General features: G+C 29.5%; 2 protein-coding genes across 12 annotated transcripts; both read right to left on the reverse strand.

The window, feature by feature from the left end:
- Positions 1-2,835: 2,835 nt before the first annotated feature.
- LOC149885300 (uncharacterized) lies at positions 2,836-14,417 on the reverse strand. 4 transcript variants are annotated; one of them, XM_090096599.1, is made up of 8 exons: positions 12,139-14,417; positions 11,177-11,517; positions 10,825-10,919; positions 8,144-8,294; positions 7,932-8,052; positions 7,421-7,632; positions 6,826-6,976; positions 2,838-3,406 (listed from the first exon to the last, which is right to left on the reverse strand). In XM_090096599.1, the coding sequence occupies exons 1-8, from the start codon at positions 12,350-12,352 to the stop codon at positions 3,318-3,320; spliced, it is 1,374 nt and encodes a 457-aa protein (XP_089952725.1). In that variant the 5' UTR covers positions 12,353-14,417; the 3' UTR covers positions 2,838-3,317. The 4 variants fall into 4 exon arrangements, with proteins under 4 accessions (XP_089952726.1, XP_089952725.1, XP_089952727.1 ...); XM_090096601.1 differs by lacking the exons at positions 2,838-3,406; positions 12,139-14,417 and adding exons at positions 5,582-6,580; positions 11,645-11,767; XM_090096598.1 differs by lacking the exon at positions 2,838-3,406 and adding an exon at positions 5,875-6,580.
- Positions 14,418-14,864: 447 nt separating this feature from the next.
- LOC145194622 (uncharacterized) lies at positions 14,865-19,428 on the reverse strand. 8 transcript variants are annotated; one of them, XM_090096401.1, is made up of 8 exons: positions 18,843-19,428; positions 18,289-18,629; positions 17,965-18,059; positions 17,714-17,864; positions 16,119-16,239; positions 15,564-15,772; positions 15,294-15,438; positions 14,865-15,196 (listed from the first exon to the last, which is right to left on the reverse strand). In XM_090096401.1, the coding sequence occupies exons 1-8, from the start codon at positions 19,075-19,077 to the stop codon at positions 15,138-15,140; spliced, it is 1,356 nt and encodes a 451-aa protein (XP_089952527.1). In that variant the 5' UTR covers positions 19,078-19,428; the 3' UTR covers positions 14,865-15,137. The 8 variants fall into 8 exon arrangements, 6 of the variants coding, with proteins under 6 accessions (XP_089952527.1, XP_089952528.1, XP_089952529.1 ...); XM_090096402.1 differs by lacking the exon at positions 14,865-15,196 and having other exon boundaries at positions 15,304-15,495; positions 15,663-15,772; XM_090096403.1 differs by lacking the exons at positions 14,865-15,196; positions 15,564-15,772 and having other exon boundaries at positions 15,304-15,495.
- Positions 19,429-19,474: the final 46 nt, after the last annotated feature.

The raw sequence follows: 19,474 nt of genomic DNA on the forward strand, positions 1-19,474 counted from the left end.
AGAATTCTAAAACAAATCATTCATCGCATTTATCAATTTTCTATTCTTAGAGTCGTTTTCAATTAGCATTTTTCTGTAGTTGTGTATGCTAATGAAACGAATTTTATAAAAAAACAATAATTAAAGGATGCATAAAACATCTCACTCTGGTTGCAGGATGAACAAAATTAATTTTTAAGGCTCGGATTTCATAACATAATCAGGACGGGCTGATGTTTTTATCGATTCCCTTATAGCTGTATGCTAATGAAACGAATTGTCAAGCCTCGTTTTCAGGATTGTTTGTTAGCATTGCTCTGCTTCTATACTAAAAACAATTTCGTTGAAATTTTAAATCTATAAAACGATTTTGCTTTATTCAAATTGAATAAGCGCACAGAGTGATCAAGTGAAATAAACCAATTGAAAAACAAAACTAAAAATACGCTTTAAACCGAAAACAAAAGTAAGACAACTTGTTTTATACATTTTTTTACATCGGTTTTATATATTTATGGCGGAGACCGGGGCTAGGTGGCTACAGTTTTAGTTTTGATCTCTGTGCATTTCTGGGGAACTTTTTTGAGGATATCAAATTGCAGTTTAAAAGAATATGAATTTGGCAAGCATGTTCAAGTGTCAAATATTAAAAGAAAATAGTTGGTGACCCAAAAAGGGTCTCCAAAAAAAAAATATGTGCCAACTTACCCTGGCCCGGGGTAAATTGCTTATACTCTCAGGGTAAGTTGGCACATCATATAAAAAGAGACAAATTTAACAACATTAACTATATATTTCAAGCGTGTCTTTTTTATGAATTTTTATGCAACAATATTTTTTGACATAAACTTTTATTTCCCTTAAGTCGATCGAATAGACTTTTCCACTATAAAAATATCATCAACAGCATTTTTAGAATTTACAGGCCTGTCTACTTTTCTTTTATAATTTTTCATGTCGGTAGATCTGTAATGTTATATAACTTAAGTGAATTTACGACCAATTCGAAAAGTTGTAAGTTGGCACATGTTGCCAACTAGCCCCGCGATCATTATGCCAACTAACCCCAAAAGCTTTTTCTCACAAAATGGCTTATAAATCCCCAAAAACGCGAAATATTGAGAAGCACAAAATGTAACTGTTTACAGTGAACCATACAACACCTAGATCTATTCGAGTTTACTTGTAGCTAATGCTATTGCTTTTTGAAATTGAAAAATTAATATAGTTATAAAAGTTGCAAAACAAGTAAAAAAACACAAAAAACGCTGTAACTTCTATGCGCATGCGCTTATAATTCTGATACTACACTGAAAGATGAATTAGTTAAGTGGGAAGGTTCCATGTAAATGAAGGTTCCATGGGAATTTTAGAAACTTCTGGTGGAAAATTTCAAAGTTAAACGCAATGTGTCAACTCTGCCCCGGTCTCCCCTTCACACACACACACACACACACACACACACACACACACACACACACACACACACACACACACACACACACACACACACACACACACACACACACAGATATATATATATATATATATATATATATATATATATATATATATATATATATATATATATATATATATATATATACACACACATAAATACATATAGCTGCATTTATGAAACTCTTTTTTTTTTCTGTTTATATTACAGTTGAGTAAATAGCGAATATTTCACTTAAATTTTTGGACAAGAAAGTAAGTTTGAAAGTTAAGGTCTCTGCAATAATATAACTTTGCTCAATTATTGCTTCAAGAATAATTTAATAATTATTTAATAGTTACATAATTTAACGAAACGAACAGTAAGCCAGCTCAACAATGATCAAATATTTTGAGATTTTGGTTCAAGCTGTCTCCTGATTTTCCAATATATGATATACTCGTTTATTTTTTTTTTTAAATTTCTTGCACTGTAGTTGACAGCTACTAAACAAGTTCTTCGATTTCATTTCTGGAGTGGTTGAGAATACTAGCATTTCATCTCTTTAAATATCGTTGATTAACAATGAGATAAATGCTTCGCATTTTGCTCGCTTACTCTGTGTAAACTATGAGCAAGCAAATTTTGTTTTTGAGTCAAATATTTCATTTGTTCGAATTGCTTTTACCATATATGGTGCGACATCTGGAATAAACAAAAACGGAGAATCATCTCAAACCTTTTACACAAAACTTTGACAAATCCATCAAAAATCCGCGCAATCGTATTAAGCTAAACTTTGTCAAGCTCTACAGAGCTCAATAAAAAATTACAGGCTTGCAACCACTTCATTAGGATCTAGGATTGTCCTCAATAGTATCATCAATGGACATCTCCATAAAAACAGTTGTTAATCAATTGATTTAAAAGTATCGGTAGATGATCTGTACAAATTTTTAACATTTGTTGCACAAAGAGTGGATTCAAAGATCTTGTGTTCCATGTACTTTTCCAAAATATCTATTATACTTTAATTCATAATTTTATGTAGGGTGTAAGTGGGGCCGTAAAGGCTCTATAAAAATTCTCTGTTATTGTGAAAAACTTAAAATATTGCTTGTCCTCATTTATTAACTTTATAGAGCTATAAATTTAATTTATTTTTGTAATTTTCTTTTTAAAAATTTATTTACTCAAACACAAGTAACATTTATTTTTATCATTACCATAAATAAACATATAATTTATTAATAATATTTATTCGTATGATGTAAATATTTGAAATAAGTTAATTGATTCATTGTTAAATATTTAATTGATTATTCATAATAAAAAGTTTTACTTAAATTTGTAAAGTTTCGAAAATCATCAAAAATTAGTTAATAAAAAATAAAATTGTTACATCAAATCGATTAAATGATTATGTCTAAATTGTTTTTAAAGAATGTAATAAAATATCCTTTTAAACTAAAATATGCTTCAATGTGTAAACATGCACCCAACGGTTAAATATGCAAAGTTATGTTTCAACCAATTGGTCTTAAAAGGCTTTTTTTTTTTATGTCGCAGACAAATATCTTTTATATTTATAATAATATCACAGGGAAAAAAATGCATTAGCATGGGTTTTTTATAACTTTCTCTAAAAATTCAGAAAAAAAATCCGATTTGTTGTTATAATAGTTCAACAAATCGTTTGTTTTACATGATTTTTGTTATGTGCATTTTATTTCAATAATACTGACAAGTAACCACGCGATGAACTCAGCCATGAAACCACGGCAATGCACATAATAAGCAACGGCCACAATTGAAGACATGTTACCAAAGCACCGAACAATTTTTTTCGAATCGCTTGCAACGTGACGCAAACTCCCAAGAGAGTATTGTTGGATATTAATTATAGTGGTAAATTTTCGTTGTTGATTTGTGCGCCATCACTTGCAAATTGAAATTTGTTTGTACAGCATTTAGATTTCTTAAATAAATCTAAAAAAGCGTTATTTGTATTTAAAAAAGAATTCTTAAAATGAATAACTACCGCAGAAACTTTTAAACTGATAGATTTCCGAATTGAAAATTCTTAATGGTGCAATTTTATTAAGGAAATAACCCTTAACTATACGGTTCAATATTTATGCAAGAAATAGTGAAAAGTTTTTCCACACAATGTAGAATTAAAACCACCCAATAGACTGTTCATCAAAATTCTCGTAGCTCATATTAGTTTTTCGAAAAAAAGCATTTCTCTTCTTTGCTATAGGGGAGAGGGGGGCAGCTTTGAACGGGGGCAGCGTTGAAACAATGCATTTTTGAGGCGTTTTTATATTTAAACTTAATAAAACTAAATATTTTGTGAAGATAATATTTACCTTCGCACCTGTCACCTGTCCTTCCTGGCATTTGGCATAAATTGGACAAAATATATGGTTGGTTGGTTTTTGAGGACAAATTGTAAACATTTCGATATAAAGTTGTAAGAATTTTTTTAACACGTTTCCAACTAGTGAGATGTTTAATATTATTTATAAGATAGAATAACTCATAAGATTTACAATTAAGCAGAAAATGTCAATCGTTGAGATAATTTTGTTTGGAAAAGTCATCGTTTATTATTTAAATCGCTATTGGGGCAGTTTTGAATAAAATGAATGGGGCACATTTGAATCGTTGTTTAAACTTCTCGCACTTTGTTGCTTGATTATTACGGCCTGAATTTTGATTATTTAAAGATAAAAATGGTTCGAAATTATAAAAAAAAGAGAGTGACTGAAATTATAAAAAAAAAGAGTGACATTAATCCATTTACAACTTGAGAATGCTCTTCTCCAAGTTGTAAATGGATTAATGAGGCCAAACGAAGCTGCTATAACTTATAATATAAAACGTAATACTTTACATTACAGAATAAAGAAGTATAAAAATTTATCATCTAAGACCAATCTTGGTTTGACGACTAAATATACTGTCGCACAAGTATTTAAAAAAGATGAGGAAATAATTTTAAGAGACAACCTAAAGAAATAATGTAAAGAGACTACCTAATAAAAAGCTCTAAAATGAATTATGGCTTGACATACTCAACTTAAACTTAACCCATTTTCATCTACGTTATAATCGTGTTTTTTTTTGAAGTTTAAGGTTTAGTTGGTTGTATAAGTTTTTTTTTTTTTTTTTTAAATTGCTTCTATTTAAAGCTTAAATAGCTTTATATAACTTTTGTTAGATTAACTCTTTAGAGTGATTATAAGATTTGATGATTTAGAAAAGATAACTGATTTTTACTATTAGAAACTTAAACTTAATGAAATTTAAAAATAAATCAATGCTTTATTTTAAAAAAAAAATTAATCACTAGTTATTTCCATTTGCCAGAGTTAATTCAAAGCTGCCCCAGGTGTGTTCAAAGCTGCCTCAGGTTGGGGCAGTTTTGAACATTTTCACGCATGTTGAAGAAATAAGGATTCTGACTTATTTTTTAGCTCAAAATTTGTTAAAACACTGCAGTTTTATTCCTTAATCATTGTTTTGACTGTTCAGAAGAAAAAAAGTGGTTTGACTAATTAAAATATTGATTTATAAAAAAAAGTTTAAAAAGTGTTCAAAGCTGTCCCCCTCTCCCCTTCACCATTTTGAACAGTGACGTCATTGTAATGTATTTCCGCATTTTTCCATTTCTTAACGTTACCTGCGTTGCCTTCTACTTAGTCGTTATGAACGAGACAAAAAAATTTATTTAAGTTGAATCTGATTTGGGTAATTGTTTTTTTTTTGTTGTTTTTTTTTTTTTTGCTGTTGTTGTGAATTTAGAAAATTTACATAGTTAATATTCTCTCAGACAGTAATTCAAGGTACTTTACTTTTTTTTTACTTTATTACGTACTGAAGCAAACGTAATACTGTATTTAATACAGTATGAAGTGTAAAACAATACTTTAGTTAGTTATTACCGTTTTTAAAATAGTTAGCCAACGTTTTGGAAACGTTTTAGGAATATTATTTTAGGAATATTATTATTACTGAGGTATATAATGTTGTAAACAAAAGATAAAGCTTTTTTGGTTTGATTTAAAAAAGACCCCCTCCTCCTGCTCCCTCCCTCCTCCTCACCCCTTTCCCCCTCCTCCTCACCCCTTTCCCCCATCCCCCGCAATGGTCGAAAAAACGAAGTTAGTAGAAAATTTTTTTTCCACCTCAGTTAATTTTTTTTTTTAGCTCACACCAATAAAAATGTGTACTAAAAACAATTAACTGATGTGCTTCATAATACTTCAATGACCCCATTAATCTCCCCATTAACTGAATTTCAATGTAATTACAGAAATGTAAATAGTTGAAAAAAGTAAAACTTTTAAAAATCATTTTAAAGTAAAGCTTAAGAAAACAATTTAAATTAATCAAAACAAATTAAACTTTAAAACTGTATCTTAAAAATTGTTACAACATTATTCATCTCATCAACTGTTTGCGTAAAATGATTTTTTTTTTCGCAAATTTCCGCTATTCAAAAATGTTTACATTTGAAAGTTGCACTTTTAAGCAATAAAACATGAAAAACATGGCAGAGAAATAATTGAAAGTTTTGTGCTTCCAATAGGAATTACTAATGAAGAAGCTAGCGAAAGAAATAACGTTTTCCGAAAAATTCGGCTCGAGCATTCTCGAAAAAAACTCATGGGCTAGTGGTACCTAGCACTTCTTTAATTGACTGATGCACATGAATGATCCAATCATACTTCAGCCAAAGATGCCAAAGATAGCACAAAACAAATCACGCAGAATTTCGTAAAATTTGTTTCTACAGGCTATAAGTTATATTGGAGAACCGATTTTCAAAAATCTCTCACATCAATATATGGAAACTTATATTTTATATATAAATATTTACAAAATCATTAAAAATTTTGTGCATTTACTAAATATTATAAGCACTGTGAATACCATTTCATTTAAAGTATGGTTGACTTTTTTTGTGGTGGTCAGTTTGCCGTTATTTGACTCTACCTACTGCATACTTTTACAAAACTTGAATAAAAAAGCTTTTTGTGTCTATTACTGCATATTTTTAGGCAACCTGAACAAAAAAGTTTTCAGGAATGTTTTCGGATTTCTGCTGCTGTTTCTTTTCACTTTGCTTGCCATCTTTACTTGTTTGCTTCACATCTAGAAAATTATTTTTTTTACAAAAAACATATCAAATGTTTTACATGATGTTTACATGATGTTTATGTTTAAAGACCCTTTTAAAATTTAGCTGTAATGCTGTTAACAATTATTGTTAATATTAGTGTGACTCCTTATCATAAATTTGAAGTGAAATCTTACAAACGATTCTTCGAAAGTGTTATCTTACAAATGGCTCTTAGAAAGTGTGACCACACGAATAATTGCATTAAAAATATTGGTACCTGTTACTTTCATAAGTGCTTTTCTTCGCTTTCGTTCATAAAAAACACCAAACACAACAATTACGACGAATATAGCGCTACACGCGTAGATAGTATAAGTGAACAGGTAAAACTTTGGATCAAATAAACTTAAACCAGTAATTTCTTCTTCCTGCCGCATAAAATAAAAAACTTCGTTTTCTAATTCAGCAGTCATAAAAAATTTTTTATCTGTCCTGTATTCATTTTGCTGACCTCATAAACAAGAGGAAATTAAGAATGTACTATTGGTTTGTTTTTCTTTTTGCTTCTACTTTGTTTAATTCAAAAATTCTTTATGTGTTTAAAATTGATAGGAAGTCCAAATGAAAAATCAACTTATAGAGAAAAAACTTCCAAAAGCTATGCTGAATGCTTTTAAATTACCGAACGAGCCTGATAAAGAATAAAAGATCTTATAGAACAACAATAAATTCATATATGTACTATGAATTATCATGACGAATGGTGAAAAGGTTTATTGCTATTTACTTTAATTACTTTTATATTTTAATTGAGAAAAAATGAATAATTACCAGGTTGACAACAAACCTAAAAATAGCCAAAACTGACTTACAGTAAGTTTTTGAAAGACTTCTTCAGTACACAAGTCAAACGCCATAGCGTGATCATTAATAAAGTCGCCAAAATAAGTGCTTACTGCAGAATCGCTGATGAGTAAGCCGAAAGTTAAACCCTCACCATCGTAAGGAAAATGATTTGCTTCATATGTTTTTAAGGCAGAGTCGTTTAGATAATAGGCCCAAGTAAAGCGATCCAAAAAGATACCTGTTGAAAAACAAAAAAAAAAGTTTGATATGGATTGAAATAAATATAATCTTTTTTAATGTATTTTAAACAAATGTGATACAAATAAATATATTTTAATACATAGGAAATATATAGTAAATAATACATTTTAAACAAATATATGTTAAGATGTGACAAACAAATATATTGCAAATAACTATGATTGCAGTTAAAATATTGCTTAGAAAAAACTAGTTTGAGTAAACTAAAATATATGTAGTTTAATATTTAACATTCTTAAAATATTTGACATATTTAAGTTCATCTTAAAGTCATACCATTTATATTTCCAACATCCAATTGTTTCATTAACTCCGTAATGTCTTTGAACTCTATTGGTTTACCTTTCTTCTTCAATACAAACAACTCATCATAAACTCGATTTTCCAAAATTCCAACCTTAAAGTTAAATATTTAGTAATTTTATTCAAAACATTTTTAAAAAGATTAAAATATTTTGCTTTAAATAAGTTAAGAAAAAAATACTGACCTTCATACTGTTCATAACTGGGGATGAAACTGGAGTTGTTAATGTTGACGTTATAGAAGCTGTCAACAAGGAACAAATTACTATTCCAATAAGAATCCATATCATAGCAAACAAACGGGCTGGCCATCCCTGGGGTGATATATCCCCATAACTACAGTCAATTAAAGTTTTAAAAACAAAAATAGCAATGATTATGATTTTTAGTTAACGATACCCAAAGGTATCTATAAACTAGAAAGTTTATAGGTATCGTTACATAACAGCTTTTTTTATGTTAAACGACGTCACTGAGTTGTTTTAAAAATCGACAGAACCGTAAAAGCATTCTGTGAATCTTAAAACATACAAAAAAATTCGCTGGAAGTGCTTAAAAGATTATTATTTATATTGGAGTTTTGTGAGTGCGATCATCGTTTTGGTTCACTTTTAAATTAATTTTATTTTAGTTTTCTTTTGATCTCAATGCTACCAAAGCTTTTTCTACAAAAAAAAACTCCTCGACATTGAATTGAGTATGAATTCAATTTAAAATTGCATTCTGGGACAACAAAGTTCTTAAATAAAATTTTGTGGGTATTAAAAACAAAAAGAAAGAAGAGGCTTTCAAATGCCTTTAGAAAAAAAAAAAAAAAAAAAAGGCTTCAAATGACAGTCCGCGACTTGTTTTTTTCTCCTAACAGAAATGTTTGGTGAATGTTAACTTTATTTGCATTTAAGGCCTCAATTACACGCAGCAGAGAATAACAATGTTCTGCCTGCTCTAAATATCCTGTAATAGTATTTCTTTTTCTTACTACTAATTTTTTTTTCAGTTACGTGTGATTTGTACATAAGCTTTCTCAGATAAGTTAACAAGCTTTTAAAATGATTCAGTATTAATACACGGTGTAGCTTTATATAACATGCCAATAATTTCGGAAAATTTTACTTTTAATTGTTTTAATATGAAACCAAACCAGAACAAGCGTTCACATAGTAATTCCTGAATGGTTCATGAAGCCCCATTTATAGCAATTTTATTGATGGGATTTGGCAAATCAATTTGGGATTCTGGGGTATTTTAAAACAGGAGGTACTACAACAATAATTTGTTGTATAAACAAATTTAAAATTTTTTTATACATGACATTAATGCTATAAATTAATTTCTTTAATGCTGCAAAATGTCAGCCCTTTATCAGTTAAAAAAAAAACAAATGATTTCACGAATTTAAGATGACAAACAATTATTTAATCTCATCTCTAATCTGACATATTGTATAATAAAAAATAGATTTTTTTCCTCACAAATTTTATTCAGGAGGAGTTTCTTCATAGGAGGTTTTCATGATTCAGATTAGTTTATCAGATTTTCTCCAACTGGAAAAAATTTACAAATACGATGAGTGATTGCTGTAAAACAATTTGCAAGTAAAGCGAAACATTAATTATTAATTAATTCTTTTCAAAAAAAAATTTAGGCAATTAATATCTGTTCTGGCATTTGAAATTTCATCTTAAAGAGTTAAAATTAAGTATGAAAAACTTTTTTTAATTGGAAAAGTTGATTTTATGATAAAATAAGTGAATCGAATAGTGATTTACAAATTAAATATAATATTTTTTAATTATTACTATTTTCATAATTATTTTTTTAAATACAGCTTTAATGCAGGCTATTTCAGTGTTATTGCTTTCATATTGTCTCATCAATTTTAACATTCTCGATAGAATGACTTTTAACAAATTTACAATCTCATTGCACGTTTGATTCGACGACTAAAGTATTTTAGATGTCAATTTTGGATTTTTCTTCTTTCACAAAAAAAAAAAATGCTGGATTAGCCAAAGTAAATTCTTTCACAGCATTTTTGCAAACTAAATAAATAACGGTTGCCTCTATTGCGCATGACGTATTTAACTTATTGTTAATTTAGGAGCAGGGGGTCCATAATTCATGTTTTAAAGTTCTTTTCTTTAAAAAATATCTTTAAATATTTTTGAGCTCTTAAAGAGCGGGGCCGGAGCAACGGAGTCCCAAAAAACACCTTCCTATCTTCTGCTTTTAATGGCAATTTGTTACTTTTAAACCAATCATTTAACTATGAATACTTCTTAATTAAATGCTTTTTACATCTACAGAGAGGGTTTTTACATCTACATTTTTCAAAACCATAATGAGGATGGAAACCAACATTTTTCAAAACCATAATGAGGATGGAAACCAGGATTAAAAAGGTTTTTGAGAGATCAATAAAAATCCATAATGTAAAAATATCATTTCTTTAATAAGTTTGATTTTTGCAAACCAAATTTTTTGCTACACATTTTGCTATCTGATTTTCTATTATTTGCTTACAAATTCTAGTATGTATTATACGGTTTAAAATTTTTAAATTCTAAGAAAGTACATATATGTGCTTACGTTTCCAGACATTTGCTTTGAGACATCACCTACTTTTTTGAACATCATTGTGACGCGGACTTTTTAACTTTTTTTATGGAAAATTTTTTTAAACTAGAGAATTTAAGGAAAAATTACATGTGAGAGAAAAAATATCATTTAAGGAAGGTTAAAAGATTTCGAAAACAATCGACTGCACTCACAATGATTTTAATGCCCGTGGTCTTATTATTTTTAAGTGCTGCGCTTTTTTAACTTGGATTTACATTAATGAGTTAAGTAAGAATTAACAACTAACCCGACAGTTGTCATGGATACAAAACTCCACCAAAATCCTTCAAGGACTCCTGAAATGAATGGACGCGGAAATTGTTTAGAGTTTGGCCACGTGTCCTAAAAGTAATTTACAATCAAAAGTTTTGTTTAAGTCTCAACTTCTTAACTAAGTTCTAATTTTTCTCCAAACCCTATTTTCAGCTTTAATTGATTTTTATCCTATTTTGCTTTGGGTTTTTTTCTTTCAATTTTATAATCGCAAACTGCTGCTCTTCAATCTTTATTTCATTCTTTTCTTTATCATTCTTTTAATTAGAAGATTAAACTCTACAAATTTATCTTTTACACGAAAATTAACATGTAACAATCCTCACCAATAACCACGTGATGAACCCTGCAATAAAAGCCATTGCAATGCACACTACAAGCAACGGCCACATTTCAAAACAGGCCTTTAGTAAGGCATTAGCTTTTGTTGATGATGGCTTTAACGTAACATAAACTCCTGATGGAGCATTTGTATATTGATAAAAATTGTAGCCATAAATTTTCAATGTAGATTTTGGTGCCAAAATTGGTACTACAAAGTCAGCTGTTGTAGCACTCATGTCATTAGTTGAATTTAAAAAATCTGCCAATGTAGGAAAGTATTGAATAATCTTATATCTAATGCAGTCATCACAGCAGGGCAATAAAACGTATTTCATAAACAAATCTAAACAAGCATAACAAAGTTTAAACTCATTTTTTTTGCACAGATTTTCAAAAACTTTCAAACTGGCTAAATACTGTGCGACAAATAAAATGTTGAAGGAAAACAATTAACACACTGATTAATTTACCATTTTTTCACAGACAGTTTTCTTCTGTGAACTTTTCGTTTATAATATAAACCATGTTCGTTATTTTATCATGCAAAATTATTTATTATTTACATATATTAATTGCTTAGAAGATTATTTCTTATTTTAGAAATAAAATTTCAAATTAAATTGATAGTTAACTAGTTTAGTTCATAAAAGATCAAAATAAATAGCACCCATTTGTATTCATATGAAAAGAGTTGATGAGAATCTTATGCTAAAAATTTAAATGGACGCCATTAACTTTCTTGTCACAAAAAGTTACAAATAAATTTTTCATGAATTTAAAAACAAAATGTCGGTTGGTTTTGAATACAACAAGTGTTTCTTCTGCTTTTCTGCTGATTGGTGTAGAGTTGGGACATGCGATAATTACAAACTTCACCAATTGATATGCGATGTTTGCATAGAAGATCCAATTAAAAAAAAAAAAGTTTTTTTAATTATTGAGCTTACAATAAAGTTTAACTTACTATATAATCCTAAATCGAGTGGTGTGTAGGACACTAACGATATGGTGAACTCCTTTTTACACACAGTGGAGTTTGATTGGTTGTTGCAAACTTCTATCTCACGATCCATTTCGATATCACATTTCAATTTCATGAACCGCAATGAACACTTCTTTTCGTCCGCATCCGTTAAGACGAACAACGATGTCCAAATTCCGATCAACATTATCTTCATTTCCACCTTTTTTAGTCTCTTTTTCTTTATCTCTTTTTTTATCTTTTCTATTATCTTTTCTGTAACTTTCTTTTAATTAAAGGTGGGTTAAACATTAAATATATTTTAATATTTTTAATAATTTTTTAAGTTTGCAAAAGTTTTTACATTTCTTTTATTTGTTAATTTTTTAAAAACCTTTTTTCTTTACGAAAAATAAAGAGTTTTTTTTCACATTATTTAATTCACATGTTTATCGCATTGATTTTCTCTTACCTTATAGTCAAAGAAAGTATTCAATTAGCTTCTTCTATAGCTATTTATTAATTTAAGAAAGGTTATAAAAAACATGAAATAATACCGAAAACTACAAAGTATTAATTGTCAGTGTAATCCCAGCCAAGACCATAAATAATCTTTCTACCCCACCTCCTCTTCTCTTTGTAAATAAAGGGTAATCAATCTAGAAGTTTTTTTTCAATAGGGATATTTTATTAGATCACTCATGAGAACTGTTAAACTATGTAAATGTTTTTGTTCGGTATATATTAGCATTTCACCACGGTTGGACTTACGCCGCAACAAAGTTTATAAATCATAAAATAGTATTACGACAACCACTTTATTCGATGCCGGACGTGAACTATTCAATCGAGTCAAATAACTTAAAATGATTTTCAATTTTGTCAGTAGTAGGCCGATTATTGGGTTCGTTAGGTCAACTATGTTGATCATAAACTGATTAAAACGCACGAAAAAAACTCTTCACAGAACTCTGATTTTAACTGAATGTTTTCACGATGACCCTAAAGAATCGATTCGGCACCGTTCCTAACAACTTCGCTTGTCGTATGGAACAACTTGGGTAATTTTACGCAGAGACCTTATTTGAAGGCTTATAAAATTCAACTCGTGCAAGAGTGAAGGTTTGCTGTTTCCAACCAAAGTTTTTTTCAGCGTTAAGGTACTTTTTCTAGCTTCATGTCATTATGCAAAACTCTCGTGTTAGGGATGGAGTGTGACCCAATGCAGTTCAAGAGCTGCCTTTAAATACATAAAAAACAACCGTTTGGAGTGTCTTATGGGCTGGTGGAATCATATTTTCTAAAAATGAGGTCTGCGCCAAAAGAACTGTGAATGGCGATTGTTCAGTTAGACCAAATATATTTAGACCAATTGTATGTTATAAATTACTTGGTTATTCCAGAGATCTCGACAACATTTAGTTTCAACAAGATGGTGCTACTTGCCATATAGTCTGTGAAACTATGGATTTATTGCTTAATTGTTTTGATGACCAATTCATTTCTCGTCTCGGACCGGTGACTTAGCCATCAAGATCATGTAATATCATAGCTGAATTTTTTTTCCTTTGGGGCTGAATAAAGTCAAAAGTCTTTAGTGATGAACCAATTACAATGAAGTCTTTAGTGATGAACCAATTACAATGAAGTCTTTAGTGATGAACCAATTACAATGAAGAATTAAAAATATTAGTATTAACAAGCTCAACGAATTAAAAACGCAGTCGTGGCCAACATTTGAAAGGAATCATCTTTAAAAAAACAAACGCCAAGAGTGGTTTCTAAATAATTAAGATAAAGTGTGCCCATTTGATTTGAATTTTTATTTTTTTATTTGAGTAAAAAAAAAAACCTTTTGATTGATCACCCTTTATAAAATAATACATATAGTTAAACTATATTCAAAAAAGTCCCGCTTTCTGAAGAGCGATTTCAAATATTAATATCATGAACTCTGCTCCGCACACGAATATATTAAATCCATACTTTGCTTAAAGCGACATTCTCGTGATATAAATGACAAAAAGTTTTACTCGTAAGAAAGGTCTGTTTGAACGTTCCCAACTTAAATCGTATCACACAGAATGCAAGCACCATCTTTAAAATGTTTATTCATGGGAAACCTTTGCTAATCGTTAAAAATGTGCTTTTAAGTTTATTTTATTACAAATGGGTATTTTAAATATTGTCAAACCTCGTTACCAGTTTTGTTTGTTTGCATAATTTTGCTTCTGCTAAGAACGGTTTTGTTCAAGCTTCAAGTTCTTGAAAGTAGAGGTTGGTTTATTCGAAGCGAATAAAAACATGCAAATGAAAAAATGTGATTGAGTGAAATTAACCAATTAAAAAACGAAAATGAAAGTACTCTTTGAATGAAATTAACGTTTCTGAATAGAAGGAAGCTATCATATAAATTTTGAATAACCTATAGTTAATGTGCAAACTAATTGTACTAAATACTGTACTAAATAATTCAGATTTTTGATTCCGATGCTCATTATGTTAAAACTGTTTTATTTTATGCGTTGTTATTTTGATAAGATTTCAGTGCGTACCCAGATTATCATTTAGAAGTTATTCCGATTATATGTTACCATCATCAGGCTATGAAACTTATGTCAATAACATTCTTTATAAATGCAATTCCATTAAACAAGTACGCGAGAATAATTCGCGAGGAATGTGAAAAAAAAAAAAAAGCTTCACAACGGAATCGAAGACTAATCAACTTTATTTGTTTTTTTATTCCTTAAGCCATTTCGTCACCTTAAAATATAAATATCGCCAGTATTATAATTTGTTAATTCATACAAATTCTGTGTGCTTGGACACATAGATGCTGTTATTTCGCTATTAAAAGAGAATTCAGACATCAAGTATTCTACCGCCATATTCATTACGCGATTCTTGTCATCCGTAAAAATAGTAGAATGTTGATTCGTAAAGATTTCCAGGGTAAACAAGTGACCAGCCTCAGAGAGTTTCTATGGAAACATTTCAAATTAGAGTCTGTTGGAATATTCCTTTTCTATTAGTTTGCCTTCGTTTGGCTTTCGGTCATCTAAAAACATCAAGCAAAAAATAAAATTTCATATTTTTTTTCTACGCGTTAAAAAAAAAGTTATAACTTTATTGTAAAACTTCTCAATAATTTGCACCTCTCCTTCCCAGTTTTTTTCGTACAATTTCATAAAACAATCCGAAAACGGCGATTAGGGCAATGATAAAGCCGCACGCGTAGAGTGCACCATAAAACAGACCAGATTTTGAATTAAATAAAACCGATTGCCGTATCTGTGCTCTCTAGAAAATTTTAAATTGTTCTTCTTAAATCTCATACCAACAACTTTAATCCCGGTTCTAATGACGAATGGTAAACATTGTTAAAAAAAAAAAAAAAAGAAAGAAGAAGAATTTCATTTACTTACAATAAGATTTTGAAACACTTCTTCACTACACAAATCAAAAACCATATAATGATCAACCATGAAATCGTGAAAAAATTTGTTTACTAAAGGATCGCTCACTAGTAATCCGTAGGATAAAGGTTCTCCATCATAAAGATACTCCGTTGCTTCATAATCATTTATACGTGATTTTAGATAGAACGGCCATGCGAAGCGATCAAGAAATATACCTGGTTCAAAATATTGTCAAAAAATGTATGTACCTCAAATACCGTTGGTTATACATTTTTGACACAACCTCTGTTGAGAGTGTTAATTACGTAATTACGTGTGTACGAATTATGAAAACGCGCATAAAAAAGAAAAGGACTTGACATTAGAAAAGGTTAGAATTTGCTTTGTATTTAAGGTTGTACAAAACTCGTTTTGATAATTGATCTTAAAATAAATATATATAATAAAAGATAAAAATGTTTTGGGGGAAACACAACAACCTCGTTAGTGATGAATATTTTGCTAATTTTGTTGTGGGAATCAATTTTTATTTAGCGAATATTAAATATTGGTTTTTCTTACCGTTTATTTTCCCACTTTTTAAGTTGTTGAATAGTTCCGTAATATCTTTTACTTCGATTGGATTCCCTTTTTTTTTCAGCACAAACAATTTTTCGTAGAGCCTGTTTGCCAAAATGCCAACCTTTAAATGGGGAGTAGTTCTTTAAATAAATGGAAGAGAAAATCCGCTATTAAAGAAACGATTTTTTGAACGATTTTACAGAGATTCCAAGAAAGAGAAGATTTTTCATAAATATAATAATAATTTGAATTGGAATACATTTCATTACATTCCGCATACTTTGAGCATAAGTTTGATTCTACTAAATAATTATCATATGAAATGTTTATGATTTACATCTCCACCTCGAGCCTTCAATACGCTGTTCATTTTCTTTGGGATACTATTAAGATGTATGAAGAGCATTTGACCACTCAACCTATAAAACTTCAAATAATTATTTGGCATTGTTGGGTTAACGTGTGTGTCTTTTCCTATCAAGATATTATATTAAAGGGTTATTTGCGGAGGAGCAAAAAAGATTTAAAAGTTTCTTCATATTAAAGTTTGTTTTTTATAAAATTTGCGTTTAACTTCTAAATAACAATTAAATACAAACAATTAAAACAATCTTCCTTTAACTAATTATTATTATTATCATCTATTATTATTACATAAAATTATTATCTATTATTACATTTAATTATCTTCCTTTAATTATCTATAATTGTTTATTTTTAATTATTTATTGTCAATTATTTACTTTTAATTCGTCGCGTTGGTTTAACAAGGTTCTAACTGAGATTTTTACCGAAACTCAGGTTATGACTAGTAAGTTATCTATAAACCGGTTTTTTCTAATAATCAGAGATCTTCCGCGCACCAACTGTGTTCGTTTCGGTACCAAAAAACTTCAAATTTGACCAAGTTGCTGAAGAATTGAAAGAAGTCCTAGTTGTGCGGTGAAGACCTTCTCTGAATTCAGTTGTTCTACTTCAATTTCTCAAAGTTTGAACTTCAAATATTCTCCTTTTTAGAGCTTATTTCTCTACGTAACACTACGTAACTCATAACTGCGTAACTCTACGCAGCTGGTACCAGCACATTTTCAACGTCTGTGATGTCCGTGTTTTTTATTTAGTCTAACTGTGAATATATGTCTTCTTGATGAAGCAAAACTACCCGATTTTTAATAAATTCAGTTTTACCATTTTGCTTATTATTTCCTTAAATTTAATTTAAAAAAATACAATTAAGTAATTCTTTATTTATTTTTTTATTTTTTTGTTAATTTAATTAATTTAAGTACTGTGCAAGGAAGAGTTACCATGCAACTATGGCAACTAGTTATCCTCTGCGAGAGTGCTGTTGCTATTAAGTAAATTCAGTCCGATCAAAATATTTTCAGTCCCATCAAATATTTTCAGTCTGATTTTCAGTTAGACTAAATATATTTTAACCAATTAACTATTTCAGAAAAGAAGTTGAGTATAACTTCTCTTCTGAAAAAATTTCTAATAATCTTTAAAATCTAATTACATGGCCTAATCATGGTCAATTACATGGCCTAATCATTGTCCTAGGATATGTTTATTTCCATTTTGTATTTACTTACATTTTTAGAGTTCATATCCGGTCGTATTCGCTGAACAGTCAATGCACTAGTTAAGGAAGCTGTAAGCAATGAACAAATTGTTATTCCTATTAGAATCCATATCACAGCAAACAAACGAGCAGGCCAGCCAACTGGCGATTTATCACCGTATCTGTACAAAATGTTGTCAACATTATAAAAAAATTCTTTAATTTTATTAAAATGAGTTCAGAAAAAAATTACTGATTAAAAGAAAACGTAAGTAAAATCACCCGACTGTTGTCATAGATATAAAACTCCACCAAAACCCTTCAAAAACACCTGGGAAAAAGGAGCGTGGAAATTGTTCAGAATTAGGCCAGGTATCCTAAAAATAAAACTTAAAGATAAAAGTATACGAATATTTTTTTTTTACCTTTAATTATGATTACTTCGTTAAACTTCTAAACCAGTTATAAGAAAAAAGTGCTTTAAAATTTTGGGAAAATGTACTCAATTTTTTTTGCAAATCGTTTATTTTACGTTGCAGTATGTGTCGGTAACGAAATAGAAGAACCGGTTTTGAATACCAGTTTTTATATTTTGGTGATACTCACAAGTAACCACGTGAAGAAACCAGCAATAAAAGCCATAGCAATGCAAACAATGAGTAAAGGCCACAACTGAAGGCAAGTTGTCAACACAACGAACATTTTTTCCGATGTTGGTAGCTGCGTGATGTAAACTCCTGAAGGCGTAAGTATTATTGGATAATAGCTATAACCGTAAATTTTTGTCGTTGATTTTGGCGCGAGCACTGGCAAAACAAAATCTGTCTTTGTTGCATTTAGATAAGCAGCTGGATTTAAGAAATCTGTTGTCGTGGAGTAGTTAAACAAAACCTGATGCTGCACAAGTTTACCGCAACACGGCTGTAAAACTCTTTTTTTAAAAAAATCTAAACAAACGTGAAAATTAATTACATTCTTTTAAAAAGATAATTTTGCCATGTGGAACGATTCATTCTGTAAAAAATACGGACTTTCACGTTCAAATTTCGGATAGAAAATATATTTCGGTATAGTTATAAACAGAAAAAAATTATCTTGACATATATCTCAAGCAAAAACTTTGTAAAATGATAGATTCTAAATAATGCAATTTTACTCACTCAATAATCCTGAACTGTAAGGTTCAATATTTATGAGAGATATAGTGAAATTTTTCCCACACACTGTGGAATTTTGATAATTGAAACTATAGATCTTTTGCTCCTCACTGAGGTTTTTGCAGTTCATGTTGATTGTTCTTAAAGAGCACTTTTCTTCTCTTGTATGCACCATTACGTACAGTGTCGTCAATGTGAAGAATGCTAGCATTTTTTCCTTTCTTAACTTTTCTGCCATTTTATTTACGTAGATCTTTGTCGTTGATGAACGAGACAAACAAATGGATGAAAAATTTATTTTAGTTGGACGATTTTATTGGGCTGCTTCATTTTTTTGTTGCTGTGATTTTTGAAAATTTAATTATTAAGTTAAAATTCACTTGATTAACAACCTCTTTTTCTTTTACAATGTAACCTTAGGGTCGTAAAAGAAAAATATAAGAATGAAATGAAATTAAGATATTACGTAATAAATTAAATTATTTTCATTCATTTCTTAAGTTTAAATAATGTAGCATTTAAATCCCCTTGGGGTTTTTTTTTTTTTTTTTTTTTTTTCAGAAATAATGTATAAAAAGGTCCCCCGTGTAGCTTGTTCAATGGAATTATGTACAATATGTTTCTTTAAGCTATAC

Source organism: Hydra viridissima, unplaced genomic scaffold (assembly GCF_058129835.1).
Source record: "Hydra viridissima isolate aposymbiotic clone 2 unplaced genomic scaffold, HvirCarnegie_v1 scaffold_8, whole genome shotgun sequence".
Taxonomy (NCBI): domain Eukaryota; kingdom Metazoa; phylum Cnidaria; class Hydrozoa; order Anthoathecata; family Hydridae; genus Hydra; species Hydra viridissima.

What these genes read in the sequence shown, in the direction of transcription:
- LOC149885300 (XM_090096598.1), bottom strand. Translation starts at nt 12,352, where the DNA reads ATGAAGATAATGTTGATCGGAATTTGGACATCGTTGTTCGTCTTAACG. An exon ending in GGTTCATCACGTGGTTATTG is followed by an intron (nt 10,920 to 11,176) that starts GTGAGGATTGTT and finishes AATTACTTTTAG; the next exon opens with GACACGTGGCCAAACTCTAA. An exon ending in GGATGTTGGAAATATAAATG is followed by an intron (nt 7,633 to 7,931) that starts GTATGACTTTAA and finishes GTTTTTCAACAG; the next exon opens with GTATCTTTTTGGATCGCTTT.
- LOC145194622 (XM_090096401.1), bottom strand. Translation starts at nt 19,077, where the DNA reads ATGGCAGAAAAGTTAAGAAAGGAAAAAATGCTAGCATTCTTCACATTG. An exon ending in TTACAGTTCAGGATTATTGA is followed by an intron (nt 18,630 to 18,842) that starts GTGAGTAAAATT and finishes ACGTTTGTTTAG; the next exon opens with ATTTTTTTAAAAAAAGAGTT. An exon ending in AAAAAGTGGGAAAATAAACG is followed by an intron (nt 15,773 to 16,118) that starts GTAAGAAAAACC and finishes ATTTTGAACCAG; the next exon opens with GTATATTTCTTGATCGCTTC.